This window comes from Heterodontus francisci, chromosome 4, assembly GCF_036365525.1.
Source record: "Heterodontus francisci isolate sHetFra1 chromosome 4, sHetFra1.hap1, whole genome shotgun sequence".
In the NCBI taxonomy this organism is placed as follows: domain Eukaryota; kingdom Metazoa; phylum Chordata; class Chondrichthyes; order Heterodontiformes; family Heterodontidae; genus Heterodontus; species Heterodontus francisci.
In genome coordinates, this window is record NC_090374.1 from 10,689,549 (window position 1) to 10,709,784 (window position 20,236).

The window sequence follows — 20,236 nt, forward strand, 5'->3', positions numbered from 1 at the left end:
AACTTACCTCTTTCTTGTTTAAACTCAAGAAATCCTGTCCGATTGGTTCTTTCACGACCACATTGAAGGTAAAAGATGAAACTCTCACTGAGGTGGTAAATACAACCATTGTTTCAAAAGCAATAAATCTTGTTGCAGTCAAATAAGAGGAAGGGCAAGAGGGGTGACTGTGAGCCCCTCCTCACCTGGCCGTAACAGGGACTTGTGCCAAAATTGTAAGTGCTGTCCCACAGACTAGTCAAGCAAAGCCCTGGACATAGTCATACTCACCAAATCATACCTTACAGCCAATGTCCCAAACTCCTCCGTCTCTATCCCTGGGTATGCCCTATCCCACCAGCAGGACAGACCCACCAGAGTTGGTGGCACAGTGCTATACAGTTGGGAGGGAGTTGCCCTGGGTGTCCTCAACATTGTCTCTGGACCCCATGAAGTCTCATGGTATCAGATCAAACATGGGCAAGGAAACCTCCTGTTGATTACCACCTATCGCCCAACCTTGGCTGATGAATCAGTACTTCTCCATGTTGAACACCACTTGGAAGAAGCACTGAGGGTAGGTAGCAAGGGCACAGAATGTACTCTGGCTGGGGGACTTCAATGCCCATCACCAAGAGTGGCTCACTGGCACCACTACTGACTGAGCTGGCAGAGTCCTGAAGTATATATCTGCCAGACTGGGCCTTCGGTAGGTGGTGAGGGAACCAAGAAGAGGGAAAAGCTTACTTCACCTCGTCCTCACCAATCTGTCTGCCGCAGATGCATCTGTTCCTTACAGTACTGGTAGGAGTGACCACCGCACAGTCCTTGTGGAGACGAGGTCCCATCTCCACACTGAGGATAACCTCCATCGTGTTTTGTGGCACTACCACAGTGCTAAATGGGATCGATTCAGAACAGAATTTGCAACTCAAAACTGGGCATTCCTGAGGCACTGTGGGCATCATCAGCAGCAGAATTGTACTCAACCACAATCTGTAACATCATAGCTGGCATATTCCCCACTCTACCATTACCATCAAGCTCAGTGACCAACCCTGGTTGAATTAGGAGTGCGGGAGGGCATGTCAGGAGCCGCACCAGGCATACCTCAAAATGAGGTGCCAACCTAATGAAGCTACAGCATAGGAGTACATACATGCTAAACAGCAGAAGCAGCCTAATATAGACAGAGCTAAGTGATCGCACAACCAACGGAGCAGATCTAAGCTCTGCAGTCCTGCCACATCCAGCCGTGAATGGTGGTGGACAATTAAACAACTAACTGGAGGAGGTGGATCCACAAATATCCCTATCCTCAATGCTGGGGGAGCCCAGCAGATCAGTGCAAAAGATAAGGCTGAAGCATTTGCAACAATCTTCAGCCAGAAGTGCCGAGTTGATGATCCTCCTCCTGAAGTCCCCAGCATCACAGATGCCGGACTTCAGCCAATTCAATTCACTCCGCGTGATATCAAGAAACGACTGAAGGCACTGGATACTGCAAAAGCTATGGGCCCTGACAATATTCCGGCAATAGTACTGAAGACCTGTGCTCCAGAACTTGCTGCACCCCTAGCCAAGCTGTTCCAATACAGCTACAACACTGGCATCTACGCTGCTCTGTGGAAAATTGCCCAAATAAGTCCTGTACAAAAAAAGCAGGACAAATCTAACCCGGCAAATTACTGCTCTATCAGTCTACCAATGATCATCAGTAAAGTGATGGAAGGGGTCGTCGACAGTGCTATCAAGCGGCACTTGCTCAGTAATAACCTGCTCACTGACGCTCAGTTTAGGTTCCATCAGGCGCTCCTGACCTCATTACAGCCTTGGTTCAAACATGAACCAAAGAGCTGAATTCCAGAGGTGAGGTGAGAGTGACTGCCCTTGACATCAAGGCAGCATTTGACCTAGTATGGCATCAAGGAGCCCGAGCAAAACTGAAGTCAATGGGAATCAGGGGGAAAACTCTCTGCAGGTTGGTGATATATCTAGCATTACGGAAGATGGTTGTGGTTGTTGGAGATCATTCACCTCAGTCCCAGGACATCACTGCAGGAGTTCCTCAGGGTAGTGTCCTAGGCCCAACCATCTTCAGCTGCTTCATTAATGACCTTCCCTCCATCATAAGGTCAGAAGTGGGGATGTTCATTGATAATTGCACAATGTTCAGCACCATTCGCTACTCTTCAGATACTGAAGTAGCCCATGTCCATATGCTGCAAGACCTGGATAACATTCAGGCTTCGGCTGATATGTGGCAAGTAACATTCGCGCCAAACAAGTGCCAGGCAATGACCATCTCCAACAATAGAGAATCTAACCATCACCCCTTGACATTTAATGGCATTACCATCGCTGCAACCCCCACTATCAACATCCTGGGCGTCACCATTGACCAGAAACTGAACTGGACCAGCCACATAAATACTGTGGTTACAAGAGCAGGTCACAGGTTAGGAATTCTGTAGCGAGTAACTCATCTCCTGACTCCCCAAAGGCTGTCCACCATTTCCAAGGCATTTGCCTGTATGAGTGCAGCTCCAACAACACTCAAGAATTTCGACACCATCCAGGACATTTGATTGGCACCACATCCACCACCTTCAACATTCACTCCCTCCACCACCGATGCACAGTGACAGCAGTGTGTACCATCTACAAGATGCACTGCAGCAACACACCAAGGCTCCTTCGACAGCACCTTCCAAACCCACAACCTCTACCACCTAGAAGGACAAGGGCAGCAGATGCATGGGAACACCACCACCTGCAAGTTCCCCTCCAAGTCACACACCATCCTGACTTGGAACTATATCGCCTTTCCTTCACTGTCACTGGGTCAAAACCCTGGAACTCCCTCACTAACTATATTGTGGGTGTATCTACACCACATAGACTGCAGCAGTTCAAGAAGGCAGCTCACCACCACCTTCTCAAGGGCAATTAGGGATGGGCAGTAAAAGCTTTCCTAAAGAGCGAAACACACATCCAAAGAATGAATAAAAGAAATTGTAGATTGTGTGTTATGTAGAATCATTTTATATTAGATGTTAGTTATAGTATAAAAGTGTATTATTGCATATTATACATAGTATGCTGTTGTACAGTACATTGTGTACATCATACACTACTGTCTATGAAACTGTGTTTTACTGTCATATTGTGTCTACTGTTGTATATTGGGGACTGTGCTAATGTTAACAACAGGTACAATTGCAAAGCATGTTCACTCTCTATAGGTGAATTCTGGAACTGCAGCAAGATTGTCTCCATTTCCTTGTGTGGTTCATCCCTCGACAAGAGGTTATTGGAGTCTGAAACAGTTTGTACTTTTAGATTTAGCACTGGGATTCAGATATCTACTAATGTTCTGTGTTTGTTCTCTCTCCAGGACGATGTATCAGCAGGAGACTGAAGTGTAATGATGATAACGATTGTGGTGACTACAGTGATGAGGACAACTGTGAATCATTCAGGTCCCCCTGTAAAAAAGACATAGAGCCTTTGGAAATAGGACAGATTGCAGGGTCAGGGTAAGTAGCAAGGATATGTGAGGCATAATAAAAAGGCAACACCATTCTCCCAGGGAAGGTTAGGATAAAATCAATCCTCATTTATGTATAACAGCAGCAGAGAGAGAAAGAGAGGGAGACCATCAGTGGAGAAAGAGAGGGAGACCGTCAGTAGAGAAAGAGAGGGAGACTGTCAGTAGAGAAAGAGAGGGAGACTGTCAGTAGAGAAAGAGAGGGAGACCGTCAGTAGAGAAAGAGAGGGAGACCGTCAGTAGAGAAAGAGAGGGAGACTGTCAGTAGAGAAAGAGAGGGAGACTGTCAGTGGAGAAAGAGAGGGAGACCGTCAGTAGAGAAAGAGAGGGAGACTGTCAGTAGAGCAAGAGAGGGAGACAGTCAGTAGAGCAAGAGAGGGAGACTGTCAGTAGAGAAAGAGAGGGAGACTGTCAGTAGAGCAAGAGAGGGAGACAGTCAGTAGAGAAAGAGAGGGAGACCGTCAGTAGAGAAAGAGAGGGAGACTGTCAGTAGAGAAATAGAGGGAGACCGTCAGTAGAGAAAGAGAGGGAGACCGTCAGTAGAGAAAGAGAGGGAGACAGTAGGGAAAGAGAGGGAGACCGTCAGTAGAGAAATAGAGGGAGACTGTCAGTAGAGGGAGACTGTCAGTAGAGAAAGAGAGGGAGACAGTCAGTAGAGAAAGAGAGGGAGACCGTCAGTAGAGAAAGAGAGGGAGACTGTCAGTAGAGAAAGAGAGGGAGACTGTCAGTACAGCAAGAGAGGGAGACAGTCAGTAGAGAAAGAGAGGGAGACTGTCAGTAGAGCAAGAGAGGGAGACTGTCAGTAGAGCAAGAGAGGGAGACTGTCAGTAGAGAAAGAGAGGGAGACTGTCAGTAGAGAAAGAGAGGGAGACAGTAGGGAAAGAGAGGGAGATTGTCAGTAGAGAAAGAGAGGGAAACTGTCAGTAGAGGGAGACTGTCAGTAGAGAAAGAGAGGGAAACTGTCAGTAGAGGGAGACTGTCAGTAGAGAAAGGGAGGGAGACTGTCAGTAGAGAAAGAGAGGGAAACTGTCAGTAGAGGGAGACTGTCAGTAGAGAAAGAGAGGGAAACTGTCAGTAGAGGGAGACTGTCAGTAGAGAAAGAGAGGGAAACTGTCAGTAGAGGGAGACTGTCAGTAGAGAAAGAGAGGGAGACCGTCAGTAGAGAAAGAGAGGGAGACAGTCAGTAGAGAAAGAGAGGCAGACTGTCAGTAGAGAAAGAGAGGGAGACTCAGTAGAGAAAGAGAGGGAGACCGTCAGTAGAGCAAGAGAGGGAGACTGTCAGTAGAGAAAGAGAGGGAGACCGTCAGTAGAGGCAGACTGTCAGTAGAGAAAGAGAGGGAGACCATCAGTAGAGAAAGAGAGGGAGACTGTCAGTAGAGTAAGAGAGGGAGACCGTCAGTAGAGGCAGACTATCAGTAGAGAAAGAGAGGGAGACTGTCAGTAGAGAAAGAGAGGGAGACCGTCAGTAGAGGGAGACTGTCAGGAGAGAAAGAGAGGGAGACCGTCAGTAGAGAAAGAGAGGGAGACTGTCAGTGGAGAAAGAGAGGGAGACCGTCAGTAGAGAAAGAGAGGGAGACTGTCAGTAGAGCAAGAGAGGGAGACAGTCAGTAGAGCAAGAGAGGGAGACTGTCAGTAGAGAAAGAGAGGGAGACTGTCAGTAGAGCAAGAGAGGGAGACAGTCAGTAGAGAAAGAGAGGGAGACCGTCAGTAGAGAAAGAGAGGGAGACTGTCAGTAGAGAAATAGAGGGAGACCGTCAGTAGAGAAAGAGAGGGAGACCGTCAGTAGAGAAAGAGAGGGAGACAGTAGGGAAAGAGAGGGAGACCGTCAGTAGAGAAATAGAGGGAGACTGTCAGTAGAGGGAGACTGTCAGTAGAGAAAGAGAGGGAGACAGTCAGTAGAGAAAGAGAGGGAGACCGTCAGTAGAGAAAGAGAGGGAGACTGTCAGTAGAGAAAGAGAGGGAGACTGTCAGTAGAGAAAGAGAGGGAGACTGTCAGTACAGCAAGAGAGGGAGACAGTCAGTAGAGAAAGAGAGGGAGACTGTCAGTAGAGCAAGAGAGGGAGACTGTCAGTAGAGCAAGAGAGGGAGACTGTCAGTAGAGAAAGAGAGGGAGACTGTCAGTAGAGAAAGAGAGGGAGACAGTAGGGAAAGAGAGGGAGACTGTCAGTAGAGAAAGAGAGGGAAACTGTCAGTAGAGGGAGACTGTCAGTAGAGAAAGGGAGGGAGACTGTCAGTAGAGAAAGAGAGGGAAACTGTCAGTAGAGGGAGACTGTCAGTAGAGAAAGAGAGGGAAACTGTCAGTAGAGGGAGACTGTCAGTAGAGAAAGAGAGGGAAACTGTCAGTAGAGGGAGACTGTCAGTAGAGAAAGAGAGGGAGACCGTCAGTAGAGAAAGAGAGGGAGACAGTCAGTAGAGAAAGAGAGGCAGACTGTCAGTAGAGAAAGAGAGGGAGACTCAGTAGAGAAAGAGAGGGAGACCGTCAGTAGAGCAAGAGAGGGAGACTGTCAGTAGAGAAAGAGAGGGAGACCGTCAGTAGAGGCAGACTGTCAGTAGAGAAAGAGAGGGAGACCATCAGTAGAGAAAGTTAGGGAGACTGTCAGTAGAGTAAGAGAGGGAGACCGTCAGTAGAGGCAGACTGTCAGTAGAGAAAGAGAGGGAGACTGTCAGTAGAGAAAGAGAGGGAGACCGTCAGTAGAGGGAGACTGTCAGTAGAGAAAGAGAGGGAGACTGTCAGTAGAGAAAGAGAGGGAGACTGTCAGTAGAGGGAGAAAGTCAGTAGAGAAAGAGAGGGAGACCGTCAGTAGAGAAAGAGAGGGAGACTGTCAGTAGAGGGAGACAGTCAGTAGAGAAAGAAAGGGAGACTGTCAGTAGAGAAATAGAGGGAGACCGTCAGTAGAGAAAGAGAGGGAGACTGTCAGTATGGAAAGAGAGGGAGACAGTAGGGAAAGAGAGGGAGACCGTCAGTAGAGAAATAGAGGGAGACTGTCAGTAGAGGGAGACTGTCAGTAGAGAAAGAGAGGGAGACTGTCAGTAGAGAAAGAGAGGGAGACCGTCAGTAGAGAAAGAGAGGGAGACTGTCAGTAGAGAAAGAGAGGGAGACTGTCAGTAGAGAAAGAGAGGGAGACTGTCAGTACAGCAAGAGAGGGAGACCGTCAGTAGAGAAAGAGAGGGAGACTGTCAGTAGAGCAAGAGAGGGAGACTGTCAGTCGAGCAAGAGAGGGAGACTGTCAGTAGAGAAAGAGAGGGAGACTGTCAGTAGAGAAAGAGAGGGAGACCGTCAGTAGAGCAAGAGAGGGAGACTGTCAGTAGAGAAAGAGAGGGAGACAGTAGGGAAAGAGAGGGAGATTGTCAGTAGAGAAAGAGAGGGAAACTGTCAGTAGAGAAAGAGAGGGAAACTGTCAGTAGAGGGAGACTGTCAGTGGAGAAAGGGAGGGAGACTGTCAGTAGAGAAAGAGAGGGAAACTGTCAGTAGAGGGAGACTGTCAGTAGAGAAAGAGAGGGAAACTGTCAGTAGAGGGAGACTGTCAGTAGAGAAAGAGAGGGAAACTGTCAGTAGAGGGAGACAGTCAGTCGAGAAAGAGAGGGAGACCGTCAGTAGAGAAAGAGAGGGAGACTGTCAGTAGAGAAAGAGAGGCAGACCGTCAGTAGAGAAAGAGAGGGAGACTGTCAGTAGAGAAAGAGAGGGAGACCGTCAGTAGAGCAAGAGAGGGAGACTGTCAGTAGAGAAAGAGAGGGAGACTGTCAGTAGAGGGAGACTGTCAGTAGAGAAAGAGAGGGAGACTGTCAGTAGAGAAAGAGAGGGAGACCGTCAGTAGAGGCAGACTGTCAGTAGAGAAAGAGAGGGAGACTGTCAGTAGAGAAAGAGAGGGAGACCGTCAGTAGAGAAAGAGAGGGAGACTGTCAGTAGAGTAAGAGAGGGAGACCGTCAGTAGAGGCAGACTATCAGTAGAGAAAGAGAGGGAGGCTGTCAGTGGAGAAAGAGAGGGAGACCGTCAGTAGAGGGAGACTGTCAGTAGAGAAAGAGAGGGAGACTGTCAGTAGAGAAAGAGAGGGAGACTGTCAGTAGAGGGAGAAAGTCAGTAGAGAAAGAGAGGGAGACCGTCAGTAGAGAAAGAGAGGGAGACTGTCAGTAGAGGGAGACAGTCAGTAGAGAAAGAGAGGGAGACTGTCAGTAGAGGGAGAAAGTCAGTAGAGAAAGAGAGGGAGACCGTCAGTAGAGAAAGAGAGGGAGACTGTCAGTAGAGAGAGACAGTCAGTAGAGAAAGAGAGGGAGACTGTCAGTAGAGGGAGAAAGTCAGTAGAGAAAGAGAGGGAGACCGTCAGTAGAGAAAGAGAGGGAGACTGTCAGTAGAGAAAGAGAGGGAGACAGTCAGTAGAGGAAGAGAGGGAGACTGTCAGTAGAGAAAGAGAGGGAGACTGTCAGTAGAGAAAGAGAGGGAGACAGTCAGTCGAGGAAGAGAGGGAGACTGTCAGTAGAGAAAGAGAGGGAGACTGTCAGTAGAGAAATAGAGGGAGACTGTCAGTAGAGAAAGAGAGGCTGTCAGTAGAGAAAGAGAGGGAGACAGTCAGTAGAGGAAGAGAGGGAGGCTGTCAGTAGAGAAAGAGAGGGAGACAGTCAGTAGAGGAAGAGAGGGAGACTGTCAGTAGAGAAAGAGAGGGAGACTGTCAGTAGAGGAAGAGAGGGAGACCGTTAGTAGAGAAAGAGAGGGAGACCGTCAATAGGGAAAGAGAGGGAGACTGTCAGTAGAGAGAGAGAGGGAGACCGTCAGTAGAGAAAGAGAGGGAGACCGTCAGTAGAGGAAGAGAGGGAGACTGTCAGTAGAGAAAGAGAGGGAGACCGTCAGTAGAGGAAGAGAGGGAGACTGTCAGTAGAGAAAGAGAGGGAGACCGTCAGTAGAGAAAGAGAGGGAGACTGTCAGTAGGGAAAGAGAGGGAGACCGTCAGTAGGGAAAGAGAGGGAAACCGTCAGTAGAGAAAGAGAGGGAGACAGTAGGGAAAGAGAGGGAGACTGTCAGTAGAGAAAGAGAGGGAGACAGTCAGTCGAGAAAGAGAGGGAGACTGTCAGTAGAGAAAGAGAGGGAGACTGTCAGTAGAGAAAGAGAGGGAGACTGTCAGTAGAGAGAAAAACAGTCAGTAGAGAGAGACAGTCTAGAGCAGGGTTGTCCAACCTTTTAGGGTACGGGGCCACATGACAATTTTTGTCTTACATCGGGGACCAGTGAGACAATTTCAGAAGGATAAAGGCAGCAAAAAATTATCTTACTATCAAGCAAAACAACAAATGCGCATTTTTGTGAAGAAGCTTTAAACGAGAAGATTAATTTATTGACTTACTTTCTTATCCCTATGTTGGACACTGATTTAGTGAGATACCTGGGATTTTTTGCTTGCACAAGTCGTCAATGTTTGCGCGCACACTTGTTGCAGCGATGCAGAGTATTCTTGATAGATGTCCATTTGTCAGGAGTGATCTTGATCGCTCTCTCTGTCTCTCTATCTCTGCCTCTCTATCTCTCCTTGTGTTCACCCCTCTCTGTGTTGTTCCCCCCTCTCTGTGTTGGCCTCGCTCTCCGTGTCTCTCCCGTCCACCCTTTCTCATTCTTCTGTGCCCCCCCGCTCTCTGTCCATCCTCTCTCTTTCTGTCTCCCCCGCTCTCTGTCCCCCTTCTCTCTTTGTTTCACTCTCTCTCTGTCCCCCCTCTCTCTCTTTGTTCCCCCCACCCTCTCTCTGTCCCCCTCTCTCTCTCTCTGTCCCCCCACCTCTGTCTCTCTCTGTCCCCCTTGTCTCTCTGTCCCCCCACTCTTTGTTCTCCCCATCTCTCTCTCTCTTCCCCCCATCTACGTTTCCCCCCCCTCTCTCTGCTCCCCCCGTCTCTCTCTCTCTCTCTGACAGTTACACTGAGTGGGAGAGCTCAGCACAGCAGCTTTGTGGTTGGTCATTTGTTTAAAAACATTGTGTGCAGTTTTGGTGTCCTTATCTGAGGAAGGATGTTCTTGCCATGGAGGGAGTGCAATGAAGATTTACTAGGCTGATTCCTGGGATGGCAGGATTGACGTATGAGGAGAGATTGGGTCGACTAGGCCTATATTCACTAGAGTTTAAAAGAATTAGAGGGGATCTCATAGAAACCTATAAAATTCTAACAGGACTAGACAGGCTGGATGCAGGGAGGATGTTCCCGATGGCTGGGGAGTCCAGAACTAGGGGTCACAGTCTCAGGATACAGGGTATGCCATTTAGAACTGAGATGAGGAGAAATCTCCTCCTGGTGAACCTGTGGAATTCTCTACTGCAGAAGGCATTGGAGGCCAAGTCATTAAATATATTCAAGAAGGAGAAAGATATATTTCTTAATGCCAAAGGGATCAAGGGATAGGGGAGAAAGCGGGAACAGGATACTGAATTAGACAATCAGCCATGATCTTTTTTGAATGGCGGAGCAGGCCCGAAGGGCCGAATGGCCTACTCCTGCTCCTATTTTCTATGTTTCTATAGCATTGTCAGTTTCACAGCTCCTGAAGCAGGGACGTGCTTCCTAACTTGAGAAAGATTTGGGGTTTTCTGGCGGGCTTGTGTAAAAGTCGGAAAACCCCGAAATAGTCCGAAGTTGCGATGTTGTTAAAAGGCCGCTCTGCAAGAAGAAGACAAAGAGAAATATCCCATCTCCTGTCACGGAGCCCTGACGAGGATGAGGAACGGCCTGGGTACAGTTTACACCCACAGGCTGGATGGAAAGCATTGGCGGGCCATATGTGGACTTCTCCGGTCTAGAGAGAAAGAGAGAGAGAGAGACAGTCTATAGAGAGAGAGAGCGAGAGAGAGACAATCTACAGAGAGAGAGAGAGATAGTCTATAGAGAGAGAGAGAGACAGTCTATAGAGAGAGAGAGAGAGAGACAGTCTATAGAGAGAGAGAGAGAGAGAGACAGTCTATAGAGAGAGAGAGAGAGAGAGAGACAGTCTGTAGAGAGAGAGAGAGACAGTCTGTAGAGAGAGAGAGAGAGACAGTCTGTAGAGAGAGAGAGAGAGACAGTCTGTAGAGAGAGAGAGAGAGACAGTCTATAGAGAGAGAGAGAGAGAGACAGTCTATAGAGAGAGAGAGACAGTCTGCAGAAAGAAAGAGGGACAGTCTGTGGAGAGAAAAAGAGAGACAGTCTGCAAAGAGAGTCTGTAGAGAGAGAGAGTCTGTAGAAAGAGAGAAACAATGTGTAGAGAGAGAAAAAGAGAGAGTCTGTAGAGAGGGAGAGAGAGTCTATAGAGAGAGAGAGAGGGTCAGTAGAGAAAGAGAGAGGGGGTCTGTAGAGAGAGAGAGGGGGTCTGTAGAGAGAGAGAGAGGGTCTGTGGAGAGAGAGAGAGTCTGGAGAGAGAGACAGAAAGACAGACTGGAGAGAGAGGCATAGTCTTTGGAGAGAGAGAGATAGTCTTTGAAGAGAGACAGAGAGTCTGCAGTGAGAGAAAGAGTCGACAGAGAGTGAGTCTGTCGAAAGTGGGAGAGTCTTTTTTTTTAGAATTAGAGTTAGAACATTACAGCGCAGTACAGGCCCTTCGGCCCTCGATGTTGCGCCGACCTGTGAAACCATCTGACTTAAACTATTCCATTTTCATCCATATGTCTATCCAATGACCACTTAAATGCCCTTAAAGTTGGCGAGTCTACTACTGTTGCAGGCAGGGCGTTCCACGCCCCTACTACTCTCTGAGTAAAGAAACTACCTCTGACATCTGTCCTATATCTATCACCCCTCAACTTAAAGCTATGTCCCCTCGTGTTTGCCATCACCATCCGAGGAAAAAGACTCTCACTATCCACCCTGTCTAACCCTCTGATTATCTTATATGTCTCTATTAAGTCACCTCTCCTCCTCCTTCTCTCCAACGAAAACAATCTCAAGTCCCTCAGCCTTTCCTCATAAGACCTTCCCTCCATACCAGGCAACATCCTAGTAAATCTCCTCTGCACCCTTTCCAAAGCTTCCACATCCTTCCTATAATGCGGTGACCAGAACTGCACGCAATACTCCAGGTGCGGTCTCACCAGAGTTTTGTACAGCTGCAGCATGACCTCGTGGCTCCGAAACTCGATCCCCCTACTAATAAAAGCTAACACACCATATGCCTTCTTAACAGCCCTATTAACCTGGGTAGCAACCTTCAGGGATTTATGCACCTGGACACCAAGATCTCTCTGTTCATCTACACTACCAAGAAGAGAGAGAGACAGTCTGTAGAAAGAGAGAGGGAGACAGTCGGTGGAGAGGAAAAGAGAGACAGAATCTGCAGAGAGAGTCTGGAGAGAGAGAGAGAGAGTCTGTAGAGAGAGCGAGTCTGTAGAGAGAGCGAGTCTGTAGAGAGAGAGAGTCTGTAGAGAGAGTCTGTAGAGGGAGAGAGTCTGCAGAGAGAGGGAGAGTGTCTGCAGAGAGAGGGGGAGAGTCTGTAGAGAGAGGGAGAGTCTGTAGAGAGAGGGAGAGTGTCTGTTGAGAGAGGGACAGTTTGTAGAGAGAGGGAGAGAGTCTGTCGAGAGTGTGAGCGAGTGCATAGAGAGTGTGGGAGAGTGCATAGAGTCATAGAGTCGTGCAGCAAAGAAACAGCCCTTCGGCCCTCCGCGTCCAGTCCAACCATAATGCCTATCTATACTAATCTCACCTGCCTGCATTAATTCCATATTCCTCTATGCCTTGCTCATTCAAGTACCTGTCCAGATGCCTCTTAAATGTCGCTACTGTTCCTGCCTCCACCACCTCCTCTGGCAGCTCATTCCAGATACCCACTATTCTTTGTGTGTAAGATTTACCCTTTTGATCCCATTTAAACCTCCTCCCTCTCACCTTAAATCTATGCCCTCTAGTTTTAGTCACCCCTACCATGGGAAACAGACTCTGGCTATCTACCCTATCTATGCCTCTCATAATTTTATATACCTCTATCATGTCCCCTCTCAGCCTCCTTCGCACCAGGGAAAACAGACACAGCCTATCCAATCTCTCTTTATAACTCAAGCCCTCCAAACCAGGCAACATCCTTGTGAATCTTTTCTGCACCCTATCTAGCTTAATCACATCTTTCCTGTAGTGCGGTGACCAGAACTGCACACAGTACTCCAAATACGGCCTAACCAATGTTATGTACAACTGTAACACGACGTCCCAACTCTTGTACTCAATGCCTCAGCCGATGATGGCAAGCATGCCATATGCCTTCTTCACCACCCTGTCTACCTGTGTTGCCACTTTCAGGGAACTATGTACTTGCACCCCAAGGTCTCTCTGCTCAACGACACTCCCCAGGGCCCTGCCATTCACTATATTTGTCCTGCCCTGGTTTAACTTCCCAAAATGCATCACTTCACAATTGTCTGCGTTAAATTCCATTTGCCAATCCCTTGCCCACTTTCCCAGTTGATCTATATCCTGTTGTAACCTTAGACAACTTTCCTCACTGTCCACTATACCACCAATTTTGGTGTCATCTGCAAACTTACTAATCATGCCCCTTACATTCACATCCAAGTCATTAATATATATGACAAACAACCGAAGGCCCAGCACTGATCCCTGCGGCACACCACTGGTCACCGGCCTCCAATCTGAAAAACAACCCTCCACTACCATCCTCTGCCTCCAATCACCAAGCCAATTTTGTATCCAATTTGCTAGCTCACCCTGGATCCCATGTGTTCGAACCTTCTGGACCAGCCTACCATGCGGGAGCTTGTCAAAGGCCTTGTAGACAACGTCCATCATCCTGCCCTCATCAATCCTCCTTGTCACCTCCTCGAAAAACTCAATCAAATTCGTGACACATGATTTCCCATGCACAAAGCCATGCTGACTATCCCTAATCAGACTATGCCTCTCCAGATGCATATAAATCCTGTCTCTCAGAATCCCTTCCAATAATTTTCCCACCACTGATGTCAGGCTCACCGGCCTGTAGTTCCCTGGCTTATGCCTGCTGCCCTTCTTAAATAAAGGCACAACATTAGCTATCCTCCAGTCTTCCGGTACCTCACCCATGGTTAATGATGATACAACAATCTCTGCCAGGGCCCCAGCAATCTCTTCCCTTGCTTCCCATAGCATCCTAGGATACACCTGGTCAGGCCCTGGGGATTTATTCACCCTAATGCGCTTCAAAACCTCCAACACCTCCTCCTTTGTAATGTTGATAGGCTCCAGGAGATCGGTGTTCCCTCCCTTGAACTCACAAGCTTCCATGACCTTCTCCATGATAAATACAGATGAGAAATATTCATTTAAGACCTCGTCCATTTCCTGTGGCAGAGAGAGAGAATCTGTTGAGAGAGAGAGAGAGTCTGTATAGAGAGAGAGAATCTGTAAAGAGAGAGTGTCTGTAGAGAAAGAGAGTCTGTGGATGAAGAGGGAACTTATGTGGAAAGGGAGGATTTAGTTTGGAGAGCGAGGGATGTCACAGCCATCAACACTATGGGCTGATTTGAACTGAATAACTGAGCTGTACCTTATTTTACAGAGTGAACATGTTTGGGATGGAACCCAGGAGAAGTCCCTTCAATAATAAATTCTACAACGGTCAGTGTGACAAAGTTTATGATGGAAACAGAAGGACCAATTTCCGTCTCCCCTGGAACATTATAACTTTCTACTATCAGGTAAGATATAGGCCGGGTGTAGAGAAAGACTGACTGACAATGTCACATTGGAGGTCTGGCTCTTGTCTAGGAGAGATTGGTGAGGTCTGTCTATTGGGTGGAGGTGTTCTGTTTTGGGATGGGAGAGCTCTGACGGGTAGGAAGAATCTGTCTATGGGGTGGGGGTGTCTGTGCATGAGATGGGGATGTCTGTCCATGGGGTGGAGCAGTCTGTCTATAGGGTTGTGATCTGTCTATGGAATGGGATGGAAGGGAACTGTCAATAGGCTGAGGGTGTATGTCTATGTGAGTGTCTATTGGATGGGAGGGATCTATCAGTGGGATGAGGGGTCTGTGGACTGGGAGGGATCTGTGTATTATTTACTTTGGTAGTATGAATAGTAAAGCAGAATGCTTTTTAAAAGGCGTGAAACTTTTAAATATTGATGTTCTGAGAGACTTGGGTGTACTCGTACAAGGAATGTTGACATGCAGGTACAGCAAGCAATTAGGAAGGCAAATGGAATGTTGGTCTTTATTGCAAGGGGATTAGAGTACAGGAATAAGGAAGTCTTGCTCCAATCATACAGGGCTATGGTGAGACAGCACCTAGAGTACTGTCTCCATATCTAAGGAAAGATGTTCTCGCCTTGAAGTCTGTGCAGTGAAGGTGCACTAGATTGGTCCCTGAAATGAGAGGGCTGGCCAACGTTGAGAGGCTGACTAAATTGGGCCTAAACTCTCTGGTGTTTAGAAGAATGAGAGGTGATCTCATTGAAACATACAAGATTCTGAGAGGGCTGGATAGGGTAGATACTGAGAGGCTGTTTCCCCCTGGCTGGGGTATCTAAAACACGGGGACACAATCTCAGGATAAGGAGTCAATCATTAGGACTGAGATGAGGAGAAATTTCTTCACTTAGAGGGTTGTGAATCTTTGGAATTCTCTATCCCAGAGGGTTGTGGATGTTCCATCATTGAATATATTTAAGGCTGGGATAGACAGATTGTTGGTCTCTCAGGGAATCAAGGGGTATGGAGAGTAGGCGGGAAAGCGGAAATGTGGTAGAAGATCAGCCATGATCGTATTGAATGGTGGAGCAGGCTCAAGGGGCTGAATGGTCTACTCCTGCTCCTAGTTCTTATGTTCTTATGTCTATGGGGTGGGGGATTGGGGGTTGGCCTGTTTATGGGCACGAGCAGTGAGTCTATGGAATGGGATGAGTCTATGGTGTGGGAGGTGTCTGTTTATGGGATGGGCCAGGGATTGGCTGCTTTAAACTCTTTCCCTTCAGTGTGTGAGAAAAACATTTGAATGCATGAGTCCGGGAACCCAACAATACAAAATCCCATGTCAGTAAATTCAGAGCTCCCGCACAATCTGCTGGATTGTATTGGGCATTTGTCAAGTCTTACTTATTCTCGCTTTCTCCTGATCAATTTTAATCATATCAACAAACTTTGCTGAACCAAAGTCAATGAAAGATTTTAAATGGAATTAGTTACTTTAACAAAATTGGGTGAGGATGTGACAGGTATTTGTAATGGTGTTTATTTTGTAATATGTTCTGAGCGAAAGGAACTCTTTCATTCTTGTGCATCTGAGAGTTAACAGAGAGAAAAAAGCAGTAGAGAAAGGATTAACGAAGGAGGGAAATCCTGGGAGACCTACACCATCATTCAAAGTATGTACAATTCCCACATTTAGTTTGTTATTTGCCATCAGAACATAAATCGGAGCAGGAGTAGGTCATTCAGCCCTTTGAGCCTGCACTGCCATTCAGTAAAATTATTACTGATTTTTTTACTTCAACTCCACTTTCCCACCCTGTCTGCAATTTCAACTTGGAAGAGTGTCTATTAATACCACTGTGACAGGCAATGTATCACAGGTGGCATAGGACTTAAGGCAGGACTCACAGAAAACAGTCTATTTTACAGCAAGCAGAGACTGTTGAAACAGCGCACTAGAGCAGACAGTCTCTATCATCTATTTAAGGTGAGTCTTGATGAACTACACCAAACAAACTTCATGACCAAAACTGCAGCAATGACGCCTGATGAAAGTAGGGTGATTTCTACAGCAAAATATAATGAGTGGAGGATAGTTGCATAATACTAATGATGTATGTAAAACCAATCCCAGTCTCTTACAGCAGTGGTCTCCAGGTATGAATGGGTAATTTCCCTGTCAATCATCTCCATTCTGTTCAGGAATAGTAGTATCACTCTATGCATCTGAGACTTGATGCGACATGTGGAGAATGGCACCAGTGCAGATGTGGTGAGAATAGCTTGTTGCTATCCTGAGGCATTCTACCAATTAATATTCAGCCACAATATATGGTCAAGAAGATAAGAACCCATGGGATCCAGAGCAATTTGGCAAATTGGATCCAAAATTGGCTTAGTGGCAGGAGGCAGAGGGTGATGGTCGAGGGCTGTTTTTGTGATTGGAAGCCTGTGACCAGCGGTGTCCCACAGGGATCGGTGCTGGACGCTTGCTGTTTGTAGTGTACATTAATGATTTAGACATGAATATAGGAGGTATGATCAGTAAGTTTGCAGATGACACGAAAATTGGTGATGTCATAAATAGTGAGGAGGAAAACCTTAGAGTACAGGATGATATAGATGGGCTGTGGCAAATGGAATTTAATCCTGAGAAGTGTGAGGTGATGCATTTTGGGAGGACTAACAAGGCAAAGGAATATACAATGGATGGTAGCACCTGAGGAAGTACAGAAGGTCAGAGGGACCTTGGTGTACGTGTCCATAGATCACTGAAGGCAGCAGCACAGGTAGATATGGTGGTTAGGAAGGCATATGGGATACTTGCATAGAATATAAGAGCAGGGAGGTTGTCAAGGTTCATCCCAAGCAGCTCTGTAACACAGGAGTCTGTGCTCTACGGGCTGTTCCCAGGGACGCACACCGAGACTAACATCAACTGCTGCTGGAGGACTATCAATTCGGTGAAAGACGCCCTTTGGTCTGCCCGAAACTTGCTGGTCTTCCAGCGCAAAGAGTTGTCCACCACCGAATGTTGCAGACTGGCACATTCCAAGGTCCAGGACTACGTGCTGAGGGACGCACTAAAGCTTGGGGCAGCCGCAGCAAAGGCTCAATAGGGAAAGACCACAGTGTAAGGTTCCCCCACCAAGCTGGACTGAGGGGCTGGATCCATGGGAAACCCCTCGAACTGTATCGTTAATATTCTCAATTGCTGTAAATGTAAAACTGTAATTGACATGACAATTGTGAAACGGAAGGGTTGGGAAGAAACTCATGACAGTATTGAAGGAAACTGATCTCCCTTGCAATGTTTGTAATTTTGGTGCTGTTTGGAAACTGTTTGGCAATGTAATTTTTACAGATTTTTATGAATAAAGTATATTTTGGAAATAAAAAAAAAATAAGAGCAGAGAGGTTATGCTGGAGCTGTATAAAATGCTAGTTAGGCCACAGCTGGAGTACTGTGTACAGTTCTGGTCGCCACACTATAGGAAGGATGTGATTGCACTAGAGAGGGTGCAGTGGAGATTCACCAGGATGTTGCCTGGGCTGGAGCATTTCAGCTATGAAGAGAGACTGGATAGGCTAGGGTTGTTTTCCTTAGAGCAGAGAAGGCTGAGGGGGGACATGATTGAGGTATACAAAATTATGAGGGGCATTGATAGGGTAGATGGGAAGATACTTTTTCCCTTAGCGGAAGTGTCAATAACCAAGGGGCATAGATTTAAGGTAAGGCGCAGGAGATTTAGAGGGGATTTGAGAAAAAATGTTTTCACCCAGCGGGTGGTTGGAATCTGGAACACACTGCCTGAAGTGGTGGTGGAGGCAGGAACCCTCACAACATTTAAGGAGTATTTAGATGAGCACTTGAAACGCCATAGCATACAAGGCTACAGGCCAAGTGCTGGAAAATGGGATTAGAATAGATAGGCTTGATGTTCGGTGCAGACACGGTGGGCCGAAGGGCTTGTTTCTGTGCTGAATAACTTTATGACTCTATGATTCTATGCCTCACTCCCTTACACTCTGGTAAAGGTAAGCAGCTATTTCAATTCATACTAAAACTTTTTGCCTTCGGATAACTGGACTAGGACCAGGTTGAGGTAACGACATTGGGCAAATGCTTCGCAAACATCACATTGGGACCATGGAAAGGACATTTGGGGACTGGACAATAAAAACCCAGGTCCATTTAGTTCTCCTTCTACCATTTGGTAATCACATGATACAGCGATAATGGAGTTGTTTACTATTCATAGCCATTGACATCTGTTAATTAGTCTACAACAGACCCAGAGGCAAGGAAAACCCCCAGTGGTGGCGAGCTTTGGGAACCATAGGTTCAAGTTCATCTGTCCCTTCTAAGCCATTTGGGAGTCACCACACATCAAATCTCAAATTACTCATATAGGGTGTCCAAAAATAATAGTTTCTGAAAGTCTCTAATTTTTATTTGACTGAATCAATACTAACTGTGTCCATCACCTCCTGAGGGATCCTGGTCCATAGATTGGCCACTCACTCACTGAAATATTATTTCTGGATGGCAGTTTTGGATTGAGCAAATGGCATTGAGGTAGAAGATCAGCCATGATCTAGCTGAATGGCAGAGCAGGTTTGAGGGGCCGAATGGTCTACTCCTGCTCCTATTTCCTATGTTCCTATATTCCCACTTCAAGTGCAGGCCGTGTCCTCTGGTTCTGCTGTTCTAGGTGAGGTGAAATAGTTCATTATGGTCGACATTATCTATTCACTTTACAGTCCTAAAAACAGCAATTGTTTATCCCTCAATCTTCACTTTTCCAGCAACAACATATCCAATTTACATAATCACTGCTTATAATTCAATCTGTCCATCCCCTCATTCAGTCTGGTTTCTCTCTTCTGTATCAAGTTGCATCAAGTTACATAGAATGCACAGCACAGGCCATTCGGCTCACCTGGTCCATGCCAGTGTTATGCTGCACATGAGTCTCCTCCCACCCCTTTTCATCTAACCCAATCAGCACAATCAGCATAACCTTCTATTCCTTTCTCTCTCATGTATGTATCTGGTTTCCTGTTAAATGCATCTATGCCAATTGCCTGAACTACTTCCTGTAGGAGTGAGTTCCACATTCTCACCATTGTCTGAGTAAAGAGGATTCTCCTGATTTCTCTATTGGATTTATTAGTGATGATCTTATATTGATGACCCCTAGTTTTGGACATGCACAATTGGAAGCGTTGATCCTATAAAAAACCTTTCATTATCTTAAAGTACTTTATCAGATCCATTCATTCACTCCAATATCCTTTCAGTGTTGCAATATCTGTATTCTGGGAACATTTCTGAAAAAGATCCAAGTAGGTGGTGATGTAAATGTGGCCAGATGTTGTAGAACTCCACTCAACCCCCTTTCAGGGGTCTTTATATAGGAGGTTCCCTCAGCACATTAATATAAAAGCAAAATGCTGCAGATGCTGGAAATCTGAAATAAAAACAGAAAATGCTGGAAATACTCAGCAGGTCAGGCAGCATCTGTGGAGAGAGAAACAGAGTTAACAGTTGAGGTTGGTAATCTTTTGTCTGTCAGATTTTTAAAAAATTCTTTCATGGGATGTGGGCATCACTGGCAAGGCCAGCATTTATTACCCATCCCTACTTGCCCTTGACAACTGATTGGCTTGCTAGACCATTTCAGAGGGCAGATAAGTGTCAACCACATTGCTGTGGGTCTGGAGTCACATGTAGGCCAGACCAGGTAAGGACAGCAGATTATTTTCTCAAAAGGATATTAATGAACCAAATTAATTTTTATGACAATTGGTGATTTCATGGTACTGTTACTAAGACTACCTTACAACTCCAGATTTTTTATTGATTAATTGGATTTACTAATTAACTGAATTTAAATGCCACCAGCTGGGATTTAAACCTGTGTTCCAAGGGCATTAGACTGATGAGAAAGAGGTCCAGGGTTCCCTTTCAGCCTTCACCTGGTCTTACTGTAACAGGGTTTAATTTTAAACAAACCGTGTTTTTAGCTGCCGCTTGGTGAATCCTTGTTCACCACTTTCCAACTATAAGGCAAAGAAACCAGCACA

The 20,236-nt window shown here is 46.6% G+C and overlaps 1 protein-coding gene across 1 annotated transcript in view; it reads left to right on the forward strand.

Moving 5' to 3' along the window:
• Positions 1-20,236, forward strand: part of LOC137368886 (complement component C9-like) — an 82,224-nt gene that overhangs the window by 33,133 nt on the left and 28,855 nt on the right. Inside the window, exons 4-5 of the mRNA XM_068029125.1 lie at positions 3,377-3,518; positions 14,017-14,155. Of these exons, the coding sequence (XP_067885226.1) occupies positions 3,377-3,518; positions 14,017-14,155 (281 nt within the window). The remainder of the gene's footprint in view (positions 1-3,376; positions 3,519-14,016; positions 14,156-20,236) is intronic.